Raw genomic sequence first — 19463 nt, 5'->3', positions numbered from 1 at the left:
AGAACATGCTAACAAGGATAAAACTGTGGAGCCTATATTTAGCTTAGTAAGTATTCACCACATCATTCCTTTTACCTTTTTTATAAACTTCTCTACAATCTGGACTACATGCTTGTAAAGCTGTAAAAGAAAATTAAAAAGCATTTAAAATAATTAGAAACTGTTAACTCCATAAAACTTATAAAATCTGAATATGCAATAATCCAAACTATGTATTTCTAAAATGGGAGCGAACAGATCTTTTAACTAGGATTTTCCATGCCATACTTGTAAATCTCTGAAAATCATGTTAGTTATAACAAGATTTTTGCAACGTAAGTATTCAGAGAAGACTGAATATACGATAAATATATACATGTATAGATGATAAATATATACATTAAGATTAATAAAATTCATCGAAGATTTACTAAACATTAGTAAAAACAAATCTCATGAAATGTTTTCTTGGAAAGAAATGCATTAATATGTTATAAATCCAGCAAGGGAAACCTATGTCCCACAGACTAAAGAAGGCCCACTTTGTTACCTATATGGCCCCCAAACACATTCACAAGCTCTGCCTCATCCTTTGCTTAGAGGGAAAAGGACATCTCTCTCATCTACAGCTGAGCAGTTATGGTCCTTTTTCCTCTTTCAGCTCTTGAGCTTGAGAAGGGTTTATTTTCAATCAGCTCCATACTAATTAGCCCTGTGGAATGGAACGTCTCTCAATAGCAGTCAATGAAAGTGTTCACATCTACCCACTTCTGTCTATCTGCATGGATATGCTGAGAAGACACAGCTGGGAAGTTTTCTTATATATGTATGGTGTTATGCACACGGGGTTATGGCTCTGCTCACTGTTGATGTATAGTCACCAATGCTTTGGCCCATCAGCTGGAAATCCTCACCCCATCCTATTTTGGGGTATAAATTTTCAAAATTTTATGAAAGGTATGCCTATTTTGCACAATACATAAGAAGCATTCTTTGTCATCTCACCTTAATAGCTTTAATGGCAGCTTTAGTAATGAGAATCATCTTTGCACGAGAAATAGGAGGTTTCATCTCCATCAGTGAGAAGAGCTAAAATATAAGCAAAAGGTAGTAAAATTTCATTATGAACATTCAGTCATAAAGTTGCCCCAGGCAGTTCTAGAACTAAAAAAACCTAATCAAATAACTACTTAATTTAGCAGTGAAACCATTCCAAATATTGCCCTGCACTTAAGAAATGGCATTTGTTTCAATTTGCATTGATAAAATGTTAATGAAGCTAAAACCTGGGGTTCAGAACCTCATAGTTCCATTTCTAACACTGAGTATATTAACCTGTTTGGTTAAGTACAGCTATTTTTAATTTGTTCTCTTACTCTATAGTCTAAATACTAAGTTGTATGCCCTGCATTCCATATTCTTAAAATAGGTAATAAAGTTGAAGTTTAAGTCAATTGGATTTACCCATAATCATTCCAGTTCAGCAGAATATTCATATTTCTACCCTCAGGTAGCTAAAGGCCTTGGCAGTTTAACAATAAACGTGCTTGTTCTGAAAAGCTATGCTCCCTCTTCTCAGCAGCAGAAGATCAATGGGGAGACAGGTGAGAGCCCTCTTCTTGACAGCAATGGCAAGGAACTGTCTTAACCTCCTGAATGCTCCCTGCCTTACCCAACCTGCTGGCCGTCAGAGGCATTTAGACTGCAACTCCCAGTTCCCATCCAGCAGGGCCACTGACTGGGAATTGTGAGTGATGCAGTGCAAACATGTCTGGAAGGTACAAGGTTGAGGAAGGCTGGTGTAAGCTATTAACAATGAAGGGGTTAAGAATAACATACCAAAACAGTGTTATCCAGCTTAGACTCCCCAATACAAAATGCCAAATTGATTATCATATCCCACAGCAGTACAATTACAGAGTAATATAACCATCATACACAGTTATACAAGGTATGTATAATAATCACCAGTATTTGCTCAAAGAACTGGGATCAATTTTTCAGTCATGTTAGAACTACAACTCTCATCTTCCCCAGCCAGCAGAAACAAAGCCCCATTTGGTAAGGATAATGTGAGTTACAGATCATTTTAAGGAACACTGGAAAGGAGAATTAGGCTTACTGTACCCTAGAGGGCATGGCTGACTGATATTCTGAATAGGCATACCCTTCTTATAGAACGAAGGTACTACAACTTTTTGATGCAGGTCAAAAATAACTTTAAAAAATCAATTATTGGCTTCCTGAACCATTTGAACTACTGTTAAAAACAAGGCAACGGTACCACTTCTGTCAAACTGCATAGCTTTAAAAACCATACTAGTTTAAAATCAATTCACACATTAAGAAGGGTATATAAATGATGTGAAAAGCAGGAATTCAACAACTTCTGAGAAATACGTCGCAAATGAAGATGCACAGCATGACATCATGCTCAATTTCCCTGCCCCACTCCACTGGAAACCACACCATGCTGAAGAATGGGGAAGAGACCTGAGCAACATGATATGGCATAATATTACTCTCCCTAATCACTACTTTAAATATATATATATATGTGTGTGTGTATGTATGTATATATATTCATTTATTTTAAGGTAGCCGTCTTAAAATTACAGCTCTACATTGGCCATTGAATACAAACATAAGCCAGGATTCTGGAGAATGAACAAGCTGCATACTTATACAGTAATCAAATCTTTGTATGCCATATGAATGATTCCCACCCTCTTGCTATCACATGACCCTAGATCTGATACCAAACCCTGCTTTGCAATCCTGGTTTGTAAGTGACACAAAACAGTAACCTTGGTTCAACTGGTACATTAAGCCTTTGATTCCTAGTTAGTTCAGTTTCTCCAATTAACACAAAGAGGCAGAAATGAATCCATTAGATACACAGACTGTGAACACCATCATATAATTTGTTTACATAAAAGCAGGATTCTCTGGAATTCCGGTTACTGTTACATTAAAAAGCAGTCAGTACCGATTTGGAATTTAAGATAGTTCCTTTAAAACTGTACTTTTTTTCAAGCAATGACTGATTTTTATACAATGTGAAAGACTCCTTGATAATGCTAAACAGACTGACAACATGCCCCACAATGGTTGTATGATATTTGTTCCTCTAGTTACCTGAGCGCATGACTTCAATCACTAAGAAAAAAGGCCAGTTTAAATCAATGATTTAAATCAAGTTTCCTAAAGCTGCGACAACATATCTCAACAACTGCACAAATATCCACTACACCAAGTTATTTTCCAACTATATGCAATAGCATTTGCACTGTTTCATTCTTACAATAAGGCCTTGCATTCCTTTATTACACTATATACATTTTGCAGTCATTTTTACTTACATGAGAAACCCACTTTTGGTCTAGAGATTGTATTATTCCGTGACCTCAACATTACCAGTGAACCGGATGACATCAAGCCGGGGGGGTGGGGGGGGGGCTCTGCAAAACACCACCACTTCCCTTGAAGGTACTGAATGTATGACTTCCATTTTTACACTTTATATTGAATTTTATGCTGTTTTTCTTGTTTCTGTACTATTTTTTTTACATTTTAATTGCCCAGAGAGCTTTAGCTGTTGGGAATTTATGAATGTAATCACCCAGTCACTTTTTTCACTGTGCTTCTCTCTCTATGGAGAAAGAGACTATTCTAATGTTTGCAGGAACCAATTTCTGTTAGTTCCAAGAAAATCAGATGCTTCTTTACAGTGACTCAATCAATTTGAACAAGAATAGGAGCCATTTAGGCAGTTTCGAAATTGTATGCAAGGTCTAATAAGTTGTAATCTATTTCCTTTACTGAGGTGTCTATTCTATTAATGTTTAGATATCTTATTGTTACAGGTTATTTAATGACTCTCACTTTTTAATGTTTGCAGTAGCTTTTAGAATGTTAAATATCCAAATAATAATGTTTTAGCATTTGTAATGATTTATTTTCTCAAGTAATGTTTTAAAGTAGTAATTTTTGGGGAAAAACCTCTGCACAATTAACATGTTTATATTCAAACTGAATATCACTCAAATTAAAGATAAAATATTTACATTTTTCAAAAATCAAGTTAATTAAAAATCATCTTTTTAAAATCAATTGTATTCACTTTAGCTACTTCTAGTGAGACTTTTACTGACTCGCTTTCTCTTCCTATCACTTTGCAAAGTTTTGCACTTCAGTAGGAAACCTTCAAAAACTGGAAACCTCCCATCTTTAGATGAACGGATCGAATGCCTGTAGAGAAAGACAATGAAGAAACTCTCCCCGTTTTCTCAGAATAATAGGTAGTATCAGGGCTGTGCAGTCCAAGTTGTGCTGCAGGATATCACAAAAATGTACCGACTCCAACTATTAACATTTCTGTTTCACAGATAATAATTTGAGTTACCTATTTTTTCAGGATAGGTAAACTATAGTTTCAGGATATATTTCAATTCTCCCGATGAAAAAAATCACAATGGCAAAAAGTGCCAAAGTTGACTATTTTTGAAAACTTTACAACAACAAGAAATAGGAAGTGTTTTATGTGTCAATATATTATAGAAGATGATTGTGAAGAAGCATGTGTTGCAAAACTTAGTAGTTTTTATAGCTGACAAAAATGTACTTATAAGAGTATCAAATTTTAAAAGATACTTACAGCATTCTTATCCTTAAGTGTCAGAAACTGTGCATTTTGATAAAATATATAACCTGAATTGACCAAGTTTTGTCTTTTGTTCAAAATTTAATGTTACCAAATGTTTGTAATTTAATAAATAAATTTTAAAAGTCACAGTAGCATAGATATGACCCAAAATTTAACAGGTTAGGGTTCTGAAGATTCGCATTGGCAGTGATGAAATGCCTTATAGGTTGAGTGCTTTCAATCAATATAGGAAATAATTAGTATATTTATTTCCAATATTGATATATAAATAAAGGAGAGAGAGTCAAAGTCAAAGGTTTTATGTACCAACTCCACAGTCATATGGTGGAAATATATGCCTTCTCTCCCTGTTTCACAAGGAAAAGCTAGCAGAGAAATAGAAGCAACTGAAAGAAAGAAGAATTACTGGAATACGTATACTCTGTTGTGAATGGGATCCTGATAGACTCCCTCATCATAGAGGGAATCTTCTGTCTGAGGGTTCAAGAGATAGAGATTTACGTCTGTAGAAAAGGGGAGATGATGAGTGGACTTCTACTTGCTGGTTCAGTCTTGGAAGTCTTCCTTCTTTAATCATTATTTATTATTAAAAATGCTAGTTGCATTGCCATCCCTGCTCATTACTCCTTAATGTGGGAACACAGGCTGAAGTAGTTAAAGATGTCATACAAAAAGTAGAATTGATAAGCAGGAATCTAATAATGCCTTGAGTTTTGTTTTGCAATCATAAGTAGTACAGCAGCAGCATGAGCAAGAGAGTCACAAATATTCTGATCATGATTCCTTATTTCTAAGATGCCTATATGTTCACATCTTAATTCTAGTCCCATTGATGCATACCACTGCAGCCTTAGTAGCCAAATTAAAACAAAACTGCTTGTTTACAAAGCTTCTGTAACCTACTCACAGAGTTATTGTGAGGATAAAATGGGGAGGACGATGACAATGTAAACCACTTTGGGTTCCTTACAGGAAGAAAAAGGCACATGTAAATGGAATAATAAATAAAACATCCATTTGCTCATACAAAATAAGTTCACTAATAAAATACTTATAGCTCACATGTTTCATTCTGTTTAAGGGACATTTAAAGTAGCTTATACAATTTACATTTTTAAAGTAATAAATCATTAAAGCAATACAAGTTAAAATATAGGTACAAATCAGAAGAGTGCTTCTAGTGTTTTAATGATGAAAGCTATTTAACTGGAAACCAAACACCATCTGGAAATCAGACATCAGAATGTCACCATGGATTGAGTCATACACGCAAGCCTCTTGCGGCAAGGAATTTAAGAGACTGTATGCCACAACACAGAAGGTCGTGTCCAGCGTGCCCACCAACTATACTTTTAGTTTGTTTGACAGTGAGATACAGAACCTGACCTGCCCAGATGTTCTCATGAGGATGTACATCATGCAGGAAAAAGCAGTCCAATAAATACTCTGAAGCCAAACTATTTAAAGTTTTTTAACTGTTTTTGGATGGTATACAGTTATGTGATCTAATACTGGCTGGTATATTATTTATACATGAGCCAATTTGGCTAGTATATTAAAAATTGGTTTTTAATGAGAGACAGTAGCTAGACAGTTGACTTGGACTCAGAAGATTTAGGTTCTAGTCCCCATTCAACCGTGGAGCTCACTGGGTGACTTTGGGCCAGCCACACAGGATTGTTGTGAGGATAAAGTGGGGAAGAGGAGAACCTTGTAAGCCACCTTGAGTTCCTTGCAAGAGGAAGAAAGGCAGAACATAAATGCAAGGTTACAACAACAACAACCCACTGCAGGTGCTAATTAGCCCACCAATGCTGGAATGTCTGTGCCATCACCACTGCCTAGTGAATGGTCGGTCACTGTAGCAATTTTATAAATGTTACATTTTGTATTTCATTTACACTTCATTGCTTACAATCTCTACAATTTCCGTCATCCCTAATCATTGCCCATGCTGGTTGGGACTGTTAGGATTTGAAATCCAAAACATCTGATGAGCACCAACTTAGGGAAGGTTGGCCTATACACACACATTCATACATACCTGTAAAATGAAGGTTGCATCTCATGTGTTCAAAGACTCTAGGCCACAAAAGTTGGTGTAATATATGTAATTATTTTCTAATTTTTCTGCAACAAACTAACATTGCTACCCCTCTAAAAATTGTTATTTAGTCTGTTTTATTTTCCTACATGTAGCCGTTTACCACTCTTAAACACCAGTCAAAAACCTCAAGTGTTTCCAGGGACTTCAAAGAATATAGTCTGGTGTCAGTGGCATGAGGATGGAACCTAACAAACTCCTTGAGCAAGTCTTAAAGTTACCTTCAAAAAAAGACCTAGTCCATTACAATATGTTGCTCCAAGTCTCATCTGAATGGGATTCAATCAAAATATAAAAGTATAAGCACATCTTACTCTCCCCATTACAACATAGCAAACACATGAATGTCCACTGCTAAACATACAGTTACCTAGCAATGCCAATATTAGGGAAGATGGCATTTCTCAACCATAGAGCAAAATTCCAATTCCCATGTTCAATCCCTAGTGCCACCAGTTAAATAAGTTTAAGAACCTGGAGAACCTCTGCCAAGGTCTAGTAGACAATGATCCAGATTGCATATAATAGCAATTGTGGATTTAATAACACACAAATTTCCAAGATCTAGAGTGAATGAGGGTTGTTGTAAGCAACTCAAATTGCCTGGCTTCAGAGATCATACTAACAACATACAAAGGGGACAATCCTAAGTTAATTATGTAATATTTATATACCACTTCCCATTTTGAAAAATTCCAAATTCACAGCATATTACAAAACAATATTATTGTTGTTGTTGTTGTTGTTGAAAGTTAAGTGTGAGAGAAAACCAGGATAAACATTTAAATTTTTAATATTAATTAAAAACACATGATCACTGTTGTCTGATTTATCAGAGGAGGACATTCCAGTGTGAGAACAGTGGTGCCCACCATGCGCTGTTTGCAAGATGTGTGCAAGTACTGGGTAAAAGGGAATGTGGACACATGTGCAGTGGGGGGGGGGAGAAGAGGGTGTGTGCATGCTTGTACTTTGGCACAGAACAGGGCAGCAGTGGGGAGTGTTCCTGCAGTGCTACTCTGAAGCAGGAATGCTACATTAGTGAGTAAGCAGTTGGGTGATGCCCAGGGGAAAGTTTGGGCCAATGAGAGGCAGGTGACACAGGTAGAAGCAGTGCACCCTGGGATTGATTTTTCAGTCACAAGGGCTGAATGAATTCATGCCACCATTAGGAGGAAAGATGGAGAAGTATGGAAACCAGGCATGCATGGAGAACACGTCCCTTTCTGAGGCTGGGACACAAAATAAGGTACCATGCCAGGCAGCATGGCTTAGCGTTATGTGTGAACAAACCAAATGAGAGCCAGTATGGTGTAGTGGTTAAGAGCATGGGACTGAGACTCAGACGATCCAGGTTCTAGTCCCCACTCAGCCATGGAGCCAACTGGGTGACTTTGGGCCAGTCACAGACTCTCAGCCCAACCTACCTCACAGGGTTGTTGTTGTGGGGATAAGATGGAGGAGGAGAATGATGTAAGCTGCCTTGAGCCCTTTGCAGGAAAAAAGGATATAAATCGAATGAATGAATAAGGTTATCCATGGTGACCAAGGCCAATATCAAAACCCAAATCAGCACTGGAATATCAGAACATCTACATTTCACCACACACTTCTCAAGCACCTTGTCCAAAAAAGAGGTGTCAATGATGAGGAAGATAGCTGTTATTAGTCTGTGGATCCAGTCAAGGCTTTTTCAAAGTGGTTACAGCACTGCCTCTGTGTCAACCAGATAACCATTCTCAGCTACTTCAAAGTTTCAGTCATGATGGGCAAACTTTAAGAGGGAATGTGATTGGTCAAACCCAAGTTACAACTATTAGATCCTCAAGTTACAACAGCTAGAACTGATCCCAGAAAACTGAACAATATGGAACCAGACACTTAAAGCAAAATTAATGATTTTTGCAAAGACTGGAGATGCTAATCTTGAACTGCCAAATTGTTACAACATGGTTTCAACTGTTTCAATGTAGCAAGGTAGTGGTTAATTCACCAGGGTAGTTGTTAATAACCTCCAAACCATCAAAAATAGTTTTATCATTAATTAAATGTGACAAACACACCACGGGTAGTACATTCATTTGTGTTACATTTCAGCAATTTGTCAGTCAATTAATCCATGACTACCATTACATGTAAATCAGGCCAGTATTGGGCTATAGTTTGGTCTGGTATTAACGCAGTTTCCTATGTTCCTAAAAATCCATACGCAGGACAAGGACAGGCTCAGGTCCTTCCTAAAAGGAGAGTATGTACATTTATGGACCCATACTCCTGCAGCATAGGGGAGCAACATGTCTCACTCCTGTATTTGCTAAATGCACCAGAAAAAAAAATCAAGGGACATTTATTAATGATTGTGTTTGAGCGGAATAAATTAGAAATGATAAACTACAAAGATAGCCAGGAAAGGAGTAGCATTCATTTTCTCAGTATCAAATGTAGGAAGGGAAAAACAAATACAAAGAAGTTTGAATGCATTCAACTGAAAGTATTACGCAAAAAGACTACAGAAGTGACATGCAGCAATATCCTAAATCTGTACTTTCAAAGAACTGCATTCCACTTAGGAATACAGAAAGCTACCTTCAGACCATTGGTCTATCTAGTTAAGCTCTGTCTAAACTGAGTTCTATCCAAGTGTGTTTATTCTCCAGACATCACTGGCATCTCTCCCCTGCACAGACACAAATTGACATTCTCTAGACAGATGGGAGGGAATTTCCACTGCACAAGTAGCAGCTCGCTAGTGCAACATTCAATGTTACCAATTAACTATTAGTGGATCTCAAAGGCTTTTAGATACACGTGTTTCCTAAACTTACCTTGAGATGCCAGGGACTGAACTATTACTTATTCTCCTTGTCTGAACATGCTGATTTTCTCAAGAACAAAACTCCTAAGCCACCCATTTTTCACACTCAGTTATCAATATTTATTTAAATATGCATTTAAAAACTGAATATGGGTTCAATCTGTGAATTTGTAGCCCAATGTCACTTCAGTTTTGGTTAAATTTTTGTATTTCACCCTATATCGATATTAGACAGGGCATAGTACAATGCTTAAAACAATAAACCATAACCAACAAAACAATTAAATGTATACAAAACAATTAACATTTAACATCACAAGCATCTTCAGCATAAAATCAATATGACAACCCAAGCAAACTCAACTATGGACAATAAGCTACAGAGCAAGTTCTCAGAGCTGGTCCAGTCAGATACCATGGTTGATATGATTACATACTACTGAGAAATTCAGTCCCTGTCTCTCCCTTGGAACAGGTCAGAACAACATTTTGCATTACTACCTGAAACCAGGCTAGAATAGGTCTAAATAATCTGTTCCCTCTAATATCTGAAGCAAACTTGCTACCACTGTCAGGCACCCTGTATTAAGACCAACATAACAAAGTTCCCAAGAACAATGTTCCAGTTCAACTACCCAACACATGCATCTTTTGTCTCCCACAGTTAAATCTACAAAATCCTATATAACACAGGAACCACTACATGCAACAAGCCCAGCATATCCTCTTAGATCTAGACATATTAAACATAATCAGTTAATTCACCTGTTCCTCTTTTGATTAATCGTTCACCAGCAATGTCATTTTGCATTCTAGCCATGACAAACATGGCAGCCTATACCAAAATAAATAAATAGAAACAAATCTCTGAGAAGCTCCAGAGCAATCAAGAAACCTCATGTAGTCAATGTTCCCAATCTCACGGAGGTTTCTAATTACATTCAGTAGAATGCAAGTAGAAACCATTTGTTGACCTTCCTCTTCAATACAGGAAGGTCTTTAGAAAAGCCAACATGCACAGGTACAGGACTGGCCTGCATGCCTCTGCTATCCTTCAGCTTTAACTCTTATATATGCAACTACTTCTCTCTTTGCTGTTTTTGTTGCTACAGGCTACTACCCTTCAGAAATCCTGCTGATGCAGTGTTCTTCACCTGGAATGAAAAGATTATATGGACCATCATTATGATCATTCCCAAATACCCTTAAACCAATTGCAGAACTTGTATCAGCCCCGGAGAAGCTGGGAGCAATGAAACATCAAGAATCAATTATTACTACAAAAATGGCAGAATACTTGTAACAAATACAATAGAACAAAGGTAAGAATCATTTGTGATTTTATTTTATGGCAGTGATGAAGTTGGAAGTAATCTTAATTCACCCCCATTACTGGGTATGTTAACTGTTACCCAGCATAGTTTACAAAAGTTTGAAGCCTCTTTGCTATAAAATCTAGAGTGCACACCCTGAGTTTTTGATGACTGATCAATTTGCTGGACATTTTATAGAAAAAATTGCTTGTCAACCTAAATACTCCAACCCAACCTAAGATGGTATGGGCTAATCATCCTTCCATTCATATTATGGATGATTCTCAGCTTGTGTAAGCCAAGGACATGAACAACCCAGTTGGAGGATTGAGAATGACCATGTGCTCCTCAGATTTTTGGTTATCATTGCTTGTGAGATCAGTCAAGGACAGATGAGGTAATTGACTCTCAGAGGTAGTTAGCATCTACCTTGTAGTTAGCATCTACCTTGAGGGATGATGAAGTCCCTTATGCATCCAAGAGAGCAGGCCACTGTTGATGAAACCAAATCTAGATCCTAGAGTTTCTCATGATTATTGCCAAGTACCAAATTTGCCATTCTTGAGCAAGATATCTGAGTATGTACTGAGTATGTCAAACAGTGCTGGATGATGACAATGATTTAGCCACACGCCTAGTTTTGGAATACATATTCCCTTGGTTGCCATGGTCTTGCTTAGATTTCTTATCTGGGTTGAATTCAAGAAGCAAAGTAATTTCAGCAGCTCTGGTTCTTCCCAGAAGGAAGCTGTGGAAACACTGGCCTTTGGTGTGCCAGAGTTCTATCCCTCATGCCTTTTAAAAGCTGCATGAAGTCATTCAGGCTAGGGCTGAAGTGTCACCAATATGCAGATGATACCTCACTACCTTCTGCTTCTTTCAAGGAGGGGAGTAGAAAATTTGAACTGGTATCTGGAGGTGGTTTTGTGGTGAATGAGAATTAAAAAAGCAAAACTTAACCCAGGCAGAGCTAAGATGTTGTGGTCAGTAGTGTCACATGTTCTTGATGGGAGTTTTACATTTGGTCCCAAATGGTGTTGCATTATTCCTGGAAGACCATGTAGATCATCTGGAAATTCTCTTGGGCTCTGGATTGGGGAACCTCATGTCACAAGAGAAGCCAGGAGTGTTAGGGTGGGAGCAAGTCAGCTTAGGCTGATCACCAGCCTCAGCCCTACCTGGAGAATTTTTACTTTGCCTCTAATGAGTCAGTGTGGTGTAGTGGTTGGACTGTTGGATGGGAGCCCCAGGCTGTAGTCCCCACTCAACTATGGAGCTCAGTGGGTGACCTTGGGCAGGTTAGACTCACAGGCTGTTGTTGTGAGAATAAAATGGATAGGAAGATAGATCATATAAGCCATCCTGCTTGGAAGGAAGAGCAGACAAGACAGACAGACAATGTGCTAGTGAATAGCATCAAACCACTTTCAGACCAAGGACTGAATTCAATTTCAGAGGAATGCTCTCAGAGATCACATTCCAAGATGGATGAAGATGACAGAATAAAGGATGGGACCAAAATACCAAAACCCCCAGCATATTTAATGTTAAAGTACTTCCTGCCACTAATTAAGTCTTAGGAAACACATTTCAACATGTTACAATGGGGGAAAGTAACTTAAAAGACACTTAAATGATCAGCAATTAGGGGAAAGGAAATGAGGCCCACTGGAGAACCCTGGAGGACTGGACTGGAAGTTTCTGGATTGTCTTAAAGGCAGTCTCATACAGAAAGCATTACAATGGTCTGGATATCACTGGAGCAGGGGTGATTTTAGTTTACCTGAGATACCAGCCCAGACCTCCAGGGTTTCCCAGTGGGAAGGCTGTCCTTTCCCTTAATAGCTGGTCATTTGGCAGTTTTCTGGCTTTTAAGTAGCTTCCCCCCACCCCACTTTCCAAAGGTTTGGCAATACTAATTAGAGGGGGGGCTGGTACCACTTTTTTCCCATAATGCATCTGAACATGCAGCTGCCATTTATGTAGTTAATAAACAGTCAATAAAATTTAATATACATGATGTCCATGAATATCTACATTCTCAATTTTAAAGTCATTTAAAGGCCATTTTCACATCTTTTAGCAGCTTATTTAATATATTCATAGTACACTCTGTTAACCTGAACTTCCTTTTGTTGTGCTTACATCTATAATCAATTTAATTGGATTACCTCAATTTGAGAGGTATTATGGGAAAGGGTGAAGTTTTTATCTGGTTTTACTGTGCCATACATAATTTTTTAATCTTTGGTGATCTCTGATCAAACAGCAATATTCAATGGGACACAGGGTTTTCAGAGCCCTAACTTAGATGTCAGAGCTAGAACTCCATGCTCAGAGCCCCTGCAGAACCAACTGCGCCAGCTTCTTCTGAGGTCATGAAGAGCACATTGACAAACTACTTCCACACTCCTCCTGCCATGCATAGGAGGCTTATAATCCTACAAGTTCAGAGAGTTGTCCTCATCCCTTTAGCTTTTCCATATATGGAAGTATTTCAAACTTTCAACCAATCATTTTACACAGCTTTAAAAGCAAAAGTAAATAATTAAATTCATAGAGGATAATGCTATCAATCACAAGTAATCAAAGTGGCTATATACTAGCCCCAAGTTTACTGCTATCACTGTGTGTTAGGTGGAAATACTTAGAAGTAATCTGATTGCCCAAAAAAGATACAATACCATACCATCTAATTCTAGTCTGCTATCACAAGAGACAAACAGGACCTAAAAGAGAATGTCAACAACATAAAAGGCTGCCTGGGGAGGCAATAATTGAAGGTTTCCAATAAAAAACTTGACAGGTATTTGCTGGAGATGCTTGGGATATAAACTTTGTATTCAAAGGGCAAGAATGCAAACTAGATGCCATACTAGGTATCTTTCAACTTTAGAATTCCACAACAGGTAAATCTACCCATGACTTTACGACTGAATACAATACAAATTACAAGAAAGAAACAGATATATTTGACACTCTTAACCTGTGTAAAGCATATCTTTTCTATTGTGTTATATGTACCTATTTTAAATTATTTGAGATTTAAAGCCCAGTATTACTCCCATTATTATTTTCCAATTTATGCATTACTTCTCAGGACAACCCTTTATGTGCAAAATGCACATATATAACTACAAGATCAGAACAGCCAGACCTGAATTGTAATCTATCTATAAGAAAGACTTAGTCAGACAATATTATGTTTTAACAATCTACTTTGGGTAAAAAGGAATTCTCCATAGTTTCCTAGCCATAATTAAATTTAAGTTCAACTAAGTCTAGTAGGTTTTAGAATTGAGAATAGATTTTCAATATTGTTTATTTTAAATATTCAGAAAAAATGATTGTTTTATTATTTCTCTGACAAGTAAATCCTAATTTTGTTACATACGCTACTTGCGTTCTAGCCCACAACATCAAGATGACTTGCATTAATCCTGTTACTAGCCCCCATAAATCATTACTAGGAGAGCAAATTATTCATCTCTGCTGTGCTTGCCTACAACCATTTTTCCTTATTTTTACCACAATGAAGATTCACTAGTTTCATTACCTTTTTAATCTGTAAATACAGAATTACAGAGCTATATTATCTGCTATAGACCTGTGCTGTGTTAAAACAAAGGGTAGTATTATGACAGCATGCATGGTCTTCAAACATAATATTGCAGGAAAGGTGTTCCTCTGTTCCTTTATCTGTTTCACCACTGCATGCCAGCTGTCTAGCTAAATATGAGGAAAAAGTGCTCAAAAATAACAAGTGTACTGAAATTGCAGAGAACCATAGAATATGGTTCTCAAGCCACAGATTTGTGGCATACTGAAACAGATTACCCCTTTCTGGATAGAAATCTGAAAGAGTGCTCACACTGCTGTACTCTGAACTCTCAGCTAGTGGGGGGGTGGGGGGCAGCACAACTTCTTTCGATTTCCTGCCACAAAACAATACATACAGATGCAGCAGCCATTCTGACATTTAACCGAACATTGTGACTACTTAAGCTGCACTCAGGTCGTCCCACTATTACTGAATATGAGTTCTTAGAACTGTTTTACTAACTACAAAGAGCTAGAAAATTGCCTATTATCCTGTTAGAAAGCTTACTCAAACCAGGGGCCCTTTTCTAAAATAGGCAAATATTAAAGGGGTAATAGTTATGCAATATTTTGAAAGTAAATATTCATCTATTTTAATACATATGCACCCCTTAAAATTACATGTCTGGAAAATGCCCCAAGACAAATTCTACTAGTGTGAAGATATTTGAATTGCTTCTGCAGAACCAAGTAACATCACTGGATTACAACACCTATAATTGCTTTGATATATTAACATTGTTCCTAGTCAAGCACCCAACTGACTAACTGAACCTGCTACTCTTGTACAGTTTCTCTGAATTTCTAGACAACATAAGGAGCCTGAAAATGTTCTATCTGCTTCTACAGTATGACTGCATTTCTACATATATCTTTCTCCCATTCTATCTTTAAAGAACTAACATCTCCTTAGGGTTCAAAAAAATTGAACCAGGGTTGTATAAAGATTGAATTTAAATAGTAGCAATTCTAAGGATGCTGTCATGTGTGCTCTTGTAGCTGTATATAGCTTTAAGGTAGTTTGGTAGGAGGATATAGTGGTTGGCTAACCCAATATGCAAGCAGTTACAGTGGCTAAATTTTATAGCACTTTCTGTTCAAAATCTGCTTTGCATTTGGGTCCAAGAAAATTTCTATTTGCAAGGTGTGATCTACAGGATTAGCTGCAGCAGAAAGCACATTAAACTTTATATCTTAGGCAACCAAATACAGTTTTCAAAAGCAAAGCTAACACTGCACTAAAAAAGCCTAAGAGTACAGTTTCAAGAATAAGCACAAAGCACTTCAACTTGAACTTTTTCTGAAAATCAGTTGAAAGAATACAGTCAATGTCCCTTTCTATAAGGCAAATTTCTGAGAAATTAGCCAGAAATTTACACTACTGTAAACTTTACATCAACTGCCTTCCCTTCCTGTTCACTACACCCAACAAGGGGTGGGGAGAATAAGTTTCACAGGATTCCTATTCACCCTTCCCCAATCTCTCCAGTGATTGCAAGGCTGCATATATTACCTAAACTTTTCAGTATTTGATGCTTTGATCATCACTAGATACTGTCTATATGGACAGAATATCACAGAGATAGTTAGGAGTTGCACTAATAACCTTCGTTGGATAGATCGGATATTGGGCAGGAAATAAAATAAAAAATACCCCTCAAGATATTGGATCTTTATTTCGTTAGAAGGCGATGTACTTCCTCCTGCCTCCCGTCTCAGAGAAGCGCGCACACGCAATGTACAGGCCCACCCCGCCTACAAGAGAAGTGTGAAGCGGGTGGGCGGGGGAGTGCGCGCGCGCGCACTCACACACACACACAAACTTCCATTCCCTTTCTCTTGCTCTCTCCCTGCGCCTATGGAGCTGACCTTAAGTAGCCCGACAAGGCCTTCTAAACAAGCCAGGCCCGGCCTCCGCTCAGGCTTGAAAGGAAACTCGCTGCTTCCCAGAGCGGGAGATACACAGAGGGAGTGAGCCCCTGAGGTCCCGGGTCAGCCGACACAGCAACAGCGCCGACCCCCACACGCCGGCCCAGGAGAGCCCGCCTCCCACAAAAAGGCCTTAGTGCTTCTTCCCTGGCAGCCTACGATCTCCTCCCTTAGAGTTCCAGAGTTAGGAGCGGTGTCAGCAGCCATCCCACAACCAACCAACCAACTAAATAAACCGGGCCTGGCATGGCTTGGCTGCCCGTACTCCCTTGCCAGGCTCCATTCCCACCTCCTGGTTGAAGGCGTTCACAGCCTCCATGTTGTCGTTAGGCGGCCTGTGCGAACACACGCGCACGAAGGAGCCGGCAGCAGGTCACGGGACGTCGTTTTCGACCGCGTCCCGCCTTCACGGCCTCGGCGTTAACATGTCCGTTTGGCGGCAGCCCGCAGCGTCTCGTTGGCGAAGCCTCCGCGCAGACTGTCTCTCCCCAACGGGACGGTGAAGCCCACGCCGCGCACAGCACCCTGGGATAGCGCAGGCCTCCCGGCTTCGCACCACCCATTGGAGGAAGGGGTGGAGGCGTAAAAAAACCATAGACTACAAACGAGCGGACGCACTTACTCCAAAAGAACCACGTGACACAGAGGTCGGCCCACTCAGCTTTTCCTCGGCTATTTCCGGAGACTACTCGTATAATCCCCCCGCCCTTGTTTCGAGGCAAGGAGCTTTACTGTTAAAGGCGTGATCGTGTATGTTTGCCGGGGGAGGGGCGGGGGAGGGGAGAGGATAAAGTCCTACAACTCCTCCGCTTAGCTGGATCAGTAATGATGAGAATTGTAGCACTTTTCCCCTGGCTAAATAGGTGTAAGATCGCACGCTGAAGAAACGTGATTTTCACTCAGCCGCTATATACTGTGAGTTTCAATCAATTAAATCACTACTGAGTAGGGGCGCTTTTAAAAAGTACACTGGTTTCCCATGTATTCTTACAACCCTACCCTGGGTTAAGTTTCGGAATGATTGCTGTAGTCTATGTGCACTTATCTGAGAGTAAACTTACTTGAACTCGATAGGACTTGCAAGTACCTATGCATAGAAAGGCAATGGAGGGACTGTTAAAGGCAGTAAAGCTGGGGAGCCTCCCCCTTCCAGCCCTACCAATTTATTTTATGTATTTACTTTTACATTTGTAGCATGTTTTCCCCGCTTGCACGGAACTCAAGGCAGCTCAAGCAGTCGTCTTTCATTTTATCCTCAAAACAACCCTGTTGGTTAGGCTGAAAGTCAGTGGCTGGCTCAAAACAATCTGAGCTTCATAGCTAAGCAGAGACTAAATCCAAGTTCCGGTGCCACCCTGACCACTACATCGCACCAGCCTTCTTACAGATGAGGTGGTTTCAGTTGAGGTTTTCATTTTGCAAACACTCAGCTTCCGTCACAGAATTTTTCAGCAGGTGCAGACAACAACTTTTTCGATACATATCTCCTGTTTTCCCATAGCTGCTGCTGTGTTTTTCTCATCAGAAAGGCTGCTTCCAAACTGAGAGGTCATAGTGTTAGCAGCCAAAAGTGATAAGAGCTCTCCATCTAGAAGCATCATACATGAGATCCAACTTGTTGAAGTAGCTTCTGCCGATCTAGCTGGTTGAGTTTGGCCATGAGTGGTCATAGATGGGGACATGCAGCTCTACCTTGGGTCACTAGTTATTGCTTCTAACTAGCTGCATGTAATTATCATCATTACTATTATCACATTACATTTATTTCCCATTTTAATTCATTGAACTTGAATGATGGTCATAATCATTTTAGGGTATAATCCTATGTGCATTTAGATAGAAAAGCTCCTTTTTTTCCTGTGCATAGGACTGTTCCTTTAGACACTTTGCATTCAAAAGGTATCATACCTTGATCCTAGAGACAGAGACTTATTTCTGTAATATCTGTTGGGATTAAAGGTAATTCAGAGAGAGGGCTCCTAGCTCTTCATAACTTCCTCCTAAATAGATATATTAAGGGGTGGGGGGAGAGATGGAACTAGTGGGAAAATACACAAGGGTTTTAACTAGAATGTGTTTTTGTCTGGACCTCCTGTAAAATTCAGTGAATGAGGAGGCAGGGTGACTCTGTGATAAAAGCCTCATCTGGAAGCCCCCTGCTTGCAGTGCAGTGTGAATTATAGTAATGGCAATGTGTTTGGCAGTGGCACAGAGTTATGGTGGCAATAACTGCAGTCAACATGGTGGTAATAAAAATAAATACTGCAATGACAGGCTTGTATTTTCAGAAACCTATTGCAGAAAAAAATCCTCTTTATCACTTTATATCACCCAGAAGAGCCAATGTTAGTAGAAATACTTGATATCTGTATGTATAACGTAAAAGTAGAGACATATAATTCTTAGCAGATTGTATTTCAGAGGTCTCTCTGCCAGCATGTACTTCCCCAGGTACCTATAACAATGCTCACAAATCATGTTTTTGAGGCATTTCATTCTAACTCTTCTAAATGTGCAAACTGTTTTATAATCCTATCACAATTTCTTACTCTACGTTTGTGCAATGCTTGCTATAATGCCCCCTTCTCACTTGCAAATATATAATATATGAATGTTTTGTGTCCCATATAACTGGTATGTGTAGTTATTCTAACTATATTCTCATCTGGTTATTTTGATTTATCCTGCTTGTTGCCTCAGTCCTTGTCTATATATCTGCCTTCAAAATAAGCTGGTCTAGTAAGCTGGCCCAATTCAAGGTGTTGATTATGACCTATCAAGCCCTAAACGGCTTGGGTCCTGGCTACCTGAACGAGCGCTTACGTCCGTATATGCCCGACCGCCCTTTGAGATCTGCGGGAGAGTCCCTTCTCCGGGAACCCTCCATGAAAGAAATTAGGAGAGTAAGTACCCGGAGGAGGGCTTTCTCTGCGGTGGCGCCCAACCTATGGAATTCACTCCCCAAAGAGGTCCGCCTGGCACCGTCGTTACTGGTTTTTCGGCGCCAGTTAAGACCTTTTTATTTAAACATCATTTCAATTGTTAAAACATATGATC

The 19463-nt window shown here is 39.1% G+C and overlaps 1 protein-coding gene across 2 annotated transcripts in view; it reads right to left on the bottom strand.

Annotated features, from left to right (window-relative positions):
• SCAF4 (SR-related CTD associated factor 4) overlaps positions 1 to 16921 on the bottom strand; it is a 53562-nt gene extending 36641 nt beyond the window's left edge. Inside the window, exons 1-3 of one of the 2 annotated variants that reach the window (XM_044442602.1) lie at positions 16696 to 16921; positions 985 to 1068; positions 76 to 120 (exon numbers count right to left, since the gene is read on the bottom strand). In XM_044442602.1, the coding sequence (XP_044298537.1) occupies positions 76 to 120; positions 985 to 1068; positions 16696 to 16725 (159 nt within the window). In that variant the 5' untranslated portion in view covers positions 16726 to 16921. The remainder of the gene's footprint in view (positions 1 to 75; positions 121 to 984; positions 1069 to 16695) is intronic. The other variant, XM_044442603.1, reaches the window with a different exon arrangement.
• Between the last annotated feature and the right edge of the window lie 2542 nt (positions 16922 to 19463).

This window comes from Varanus komodoensis, unplaced genomic scaffold (genome assembly GCF_004798865.1).
Source record: "Varanus komodoensis strain SLA01 unplaced genomic scaffold, ASM479886v1 scaffold4, whole genome shotgun sequence".
Taxonomy (NCBI): Eukaryota; Metazoa; Chordata; class Lepidosauria; order Squamata; family Varanidae; genus Varanus; species Varanus komodoensis.
This window is presented reverse-complemented; position numbering and strand designations above follow the sequence as displayed.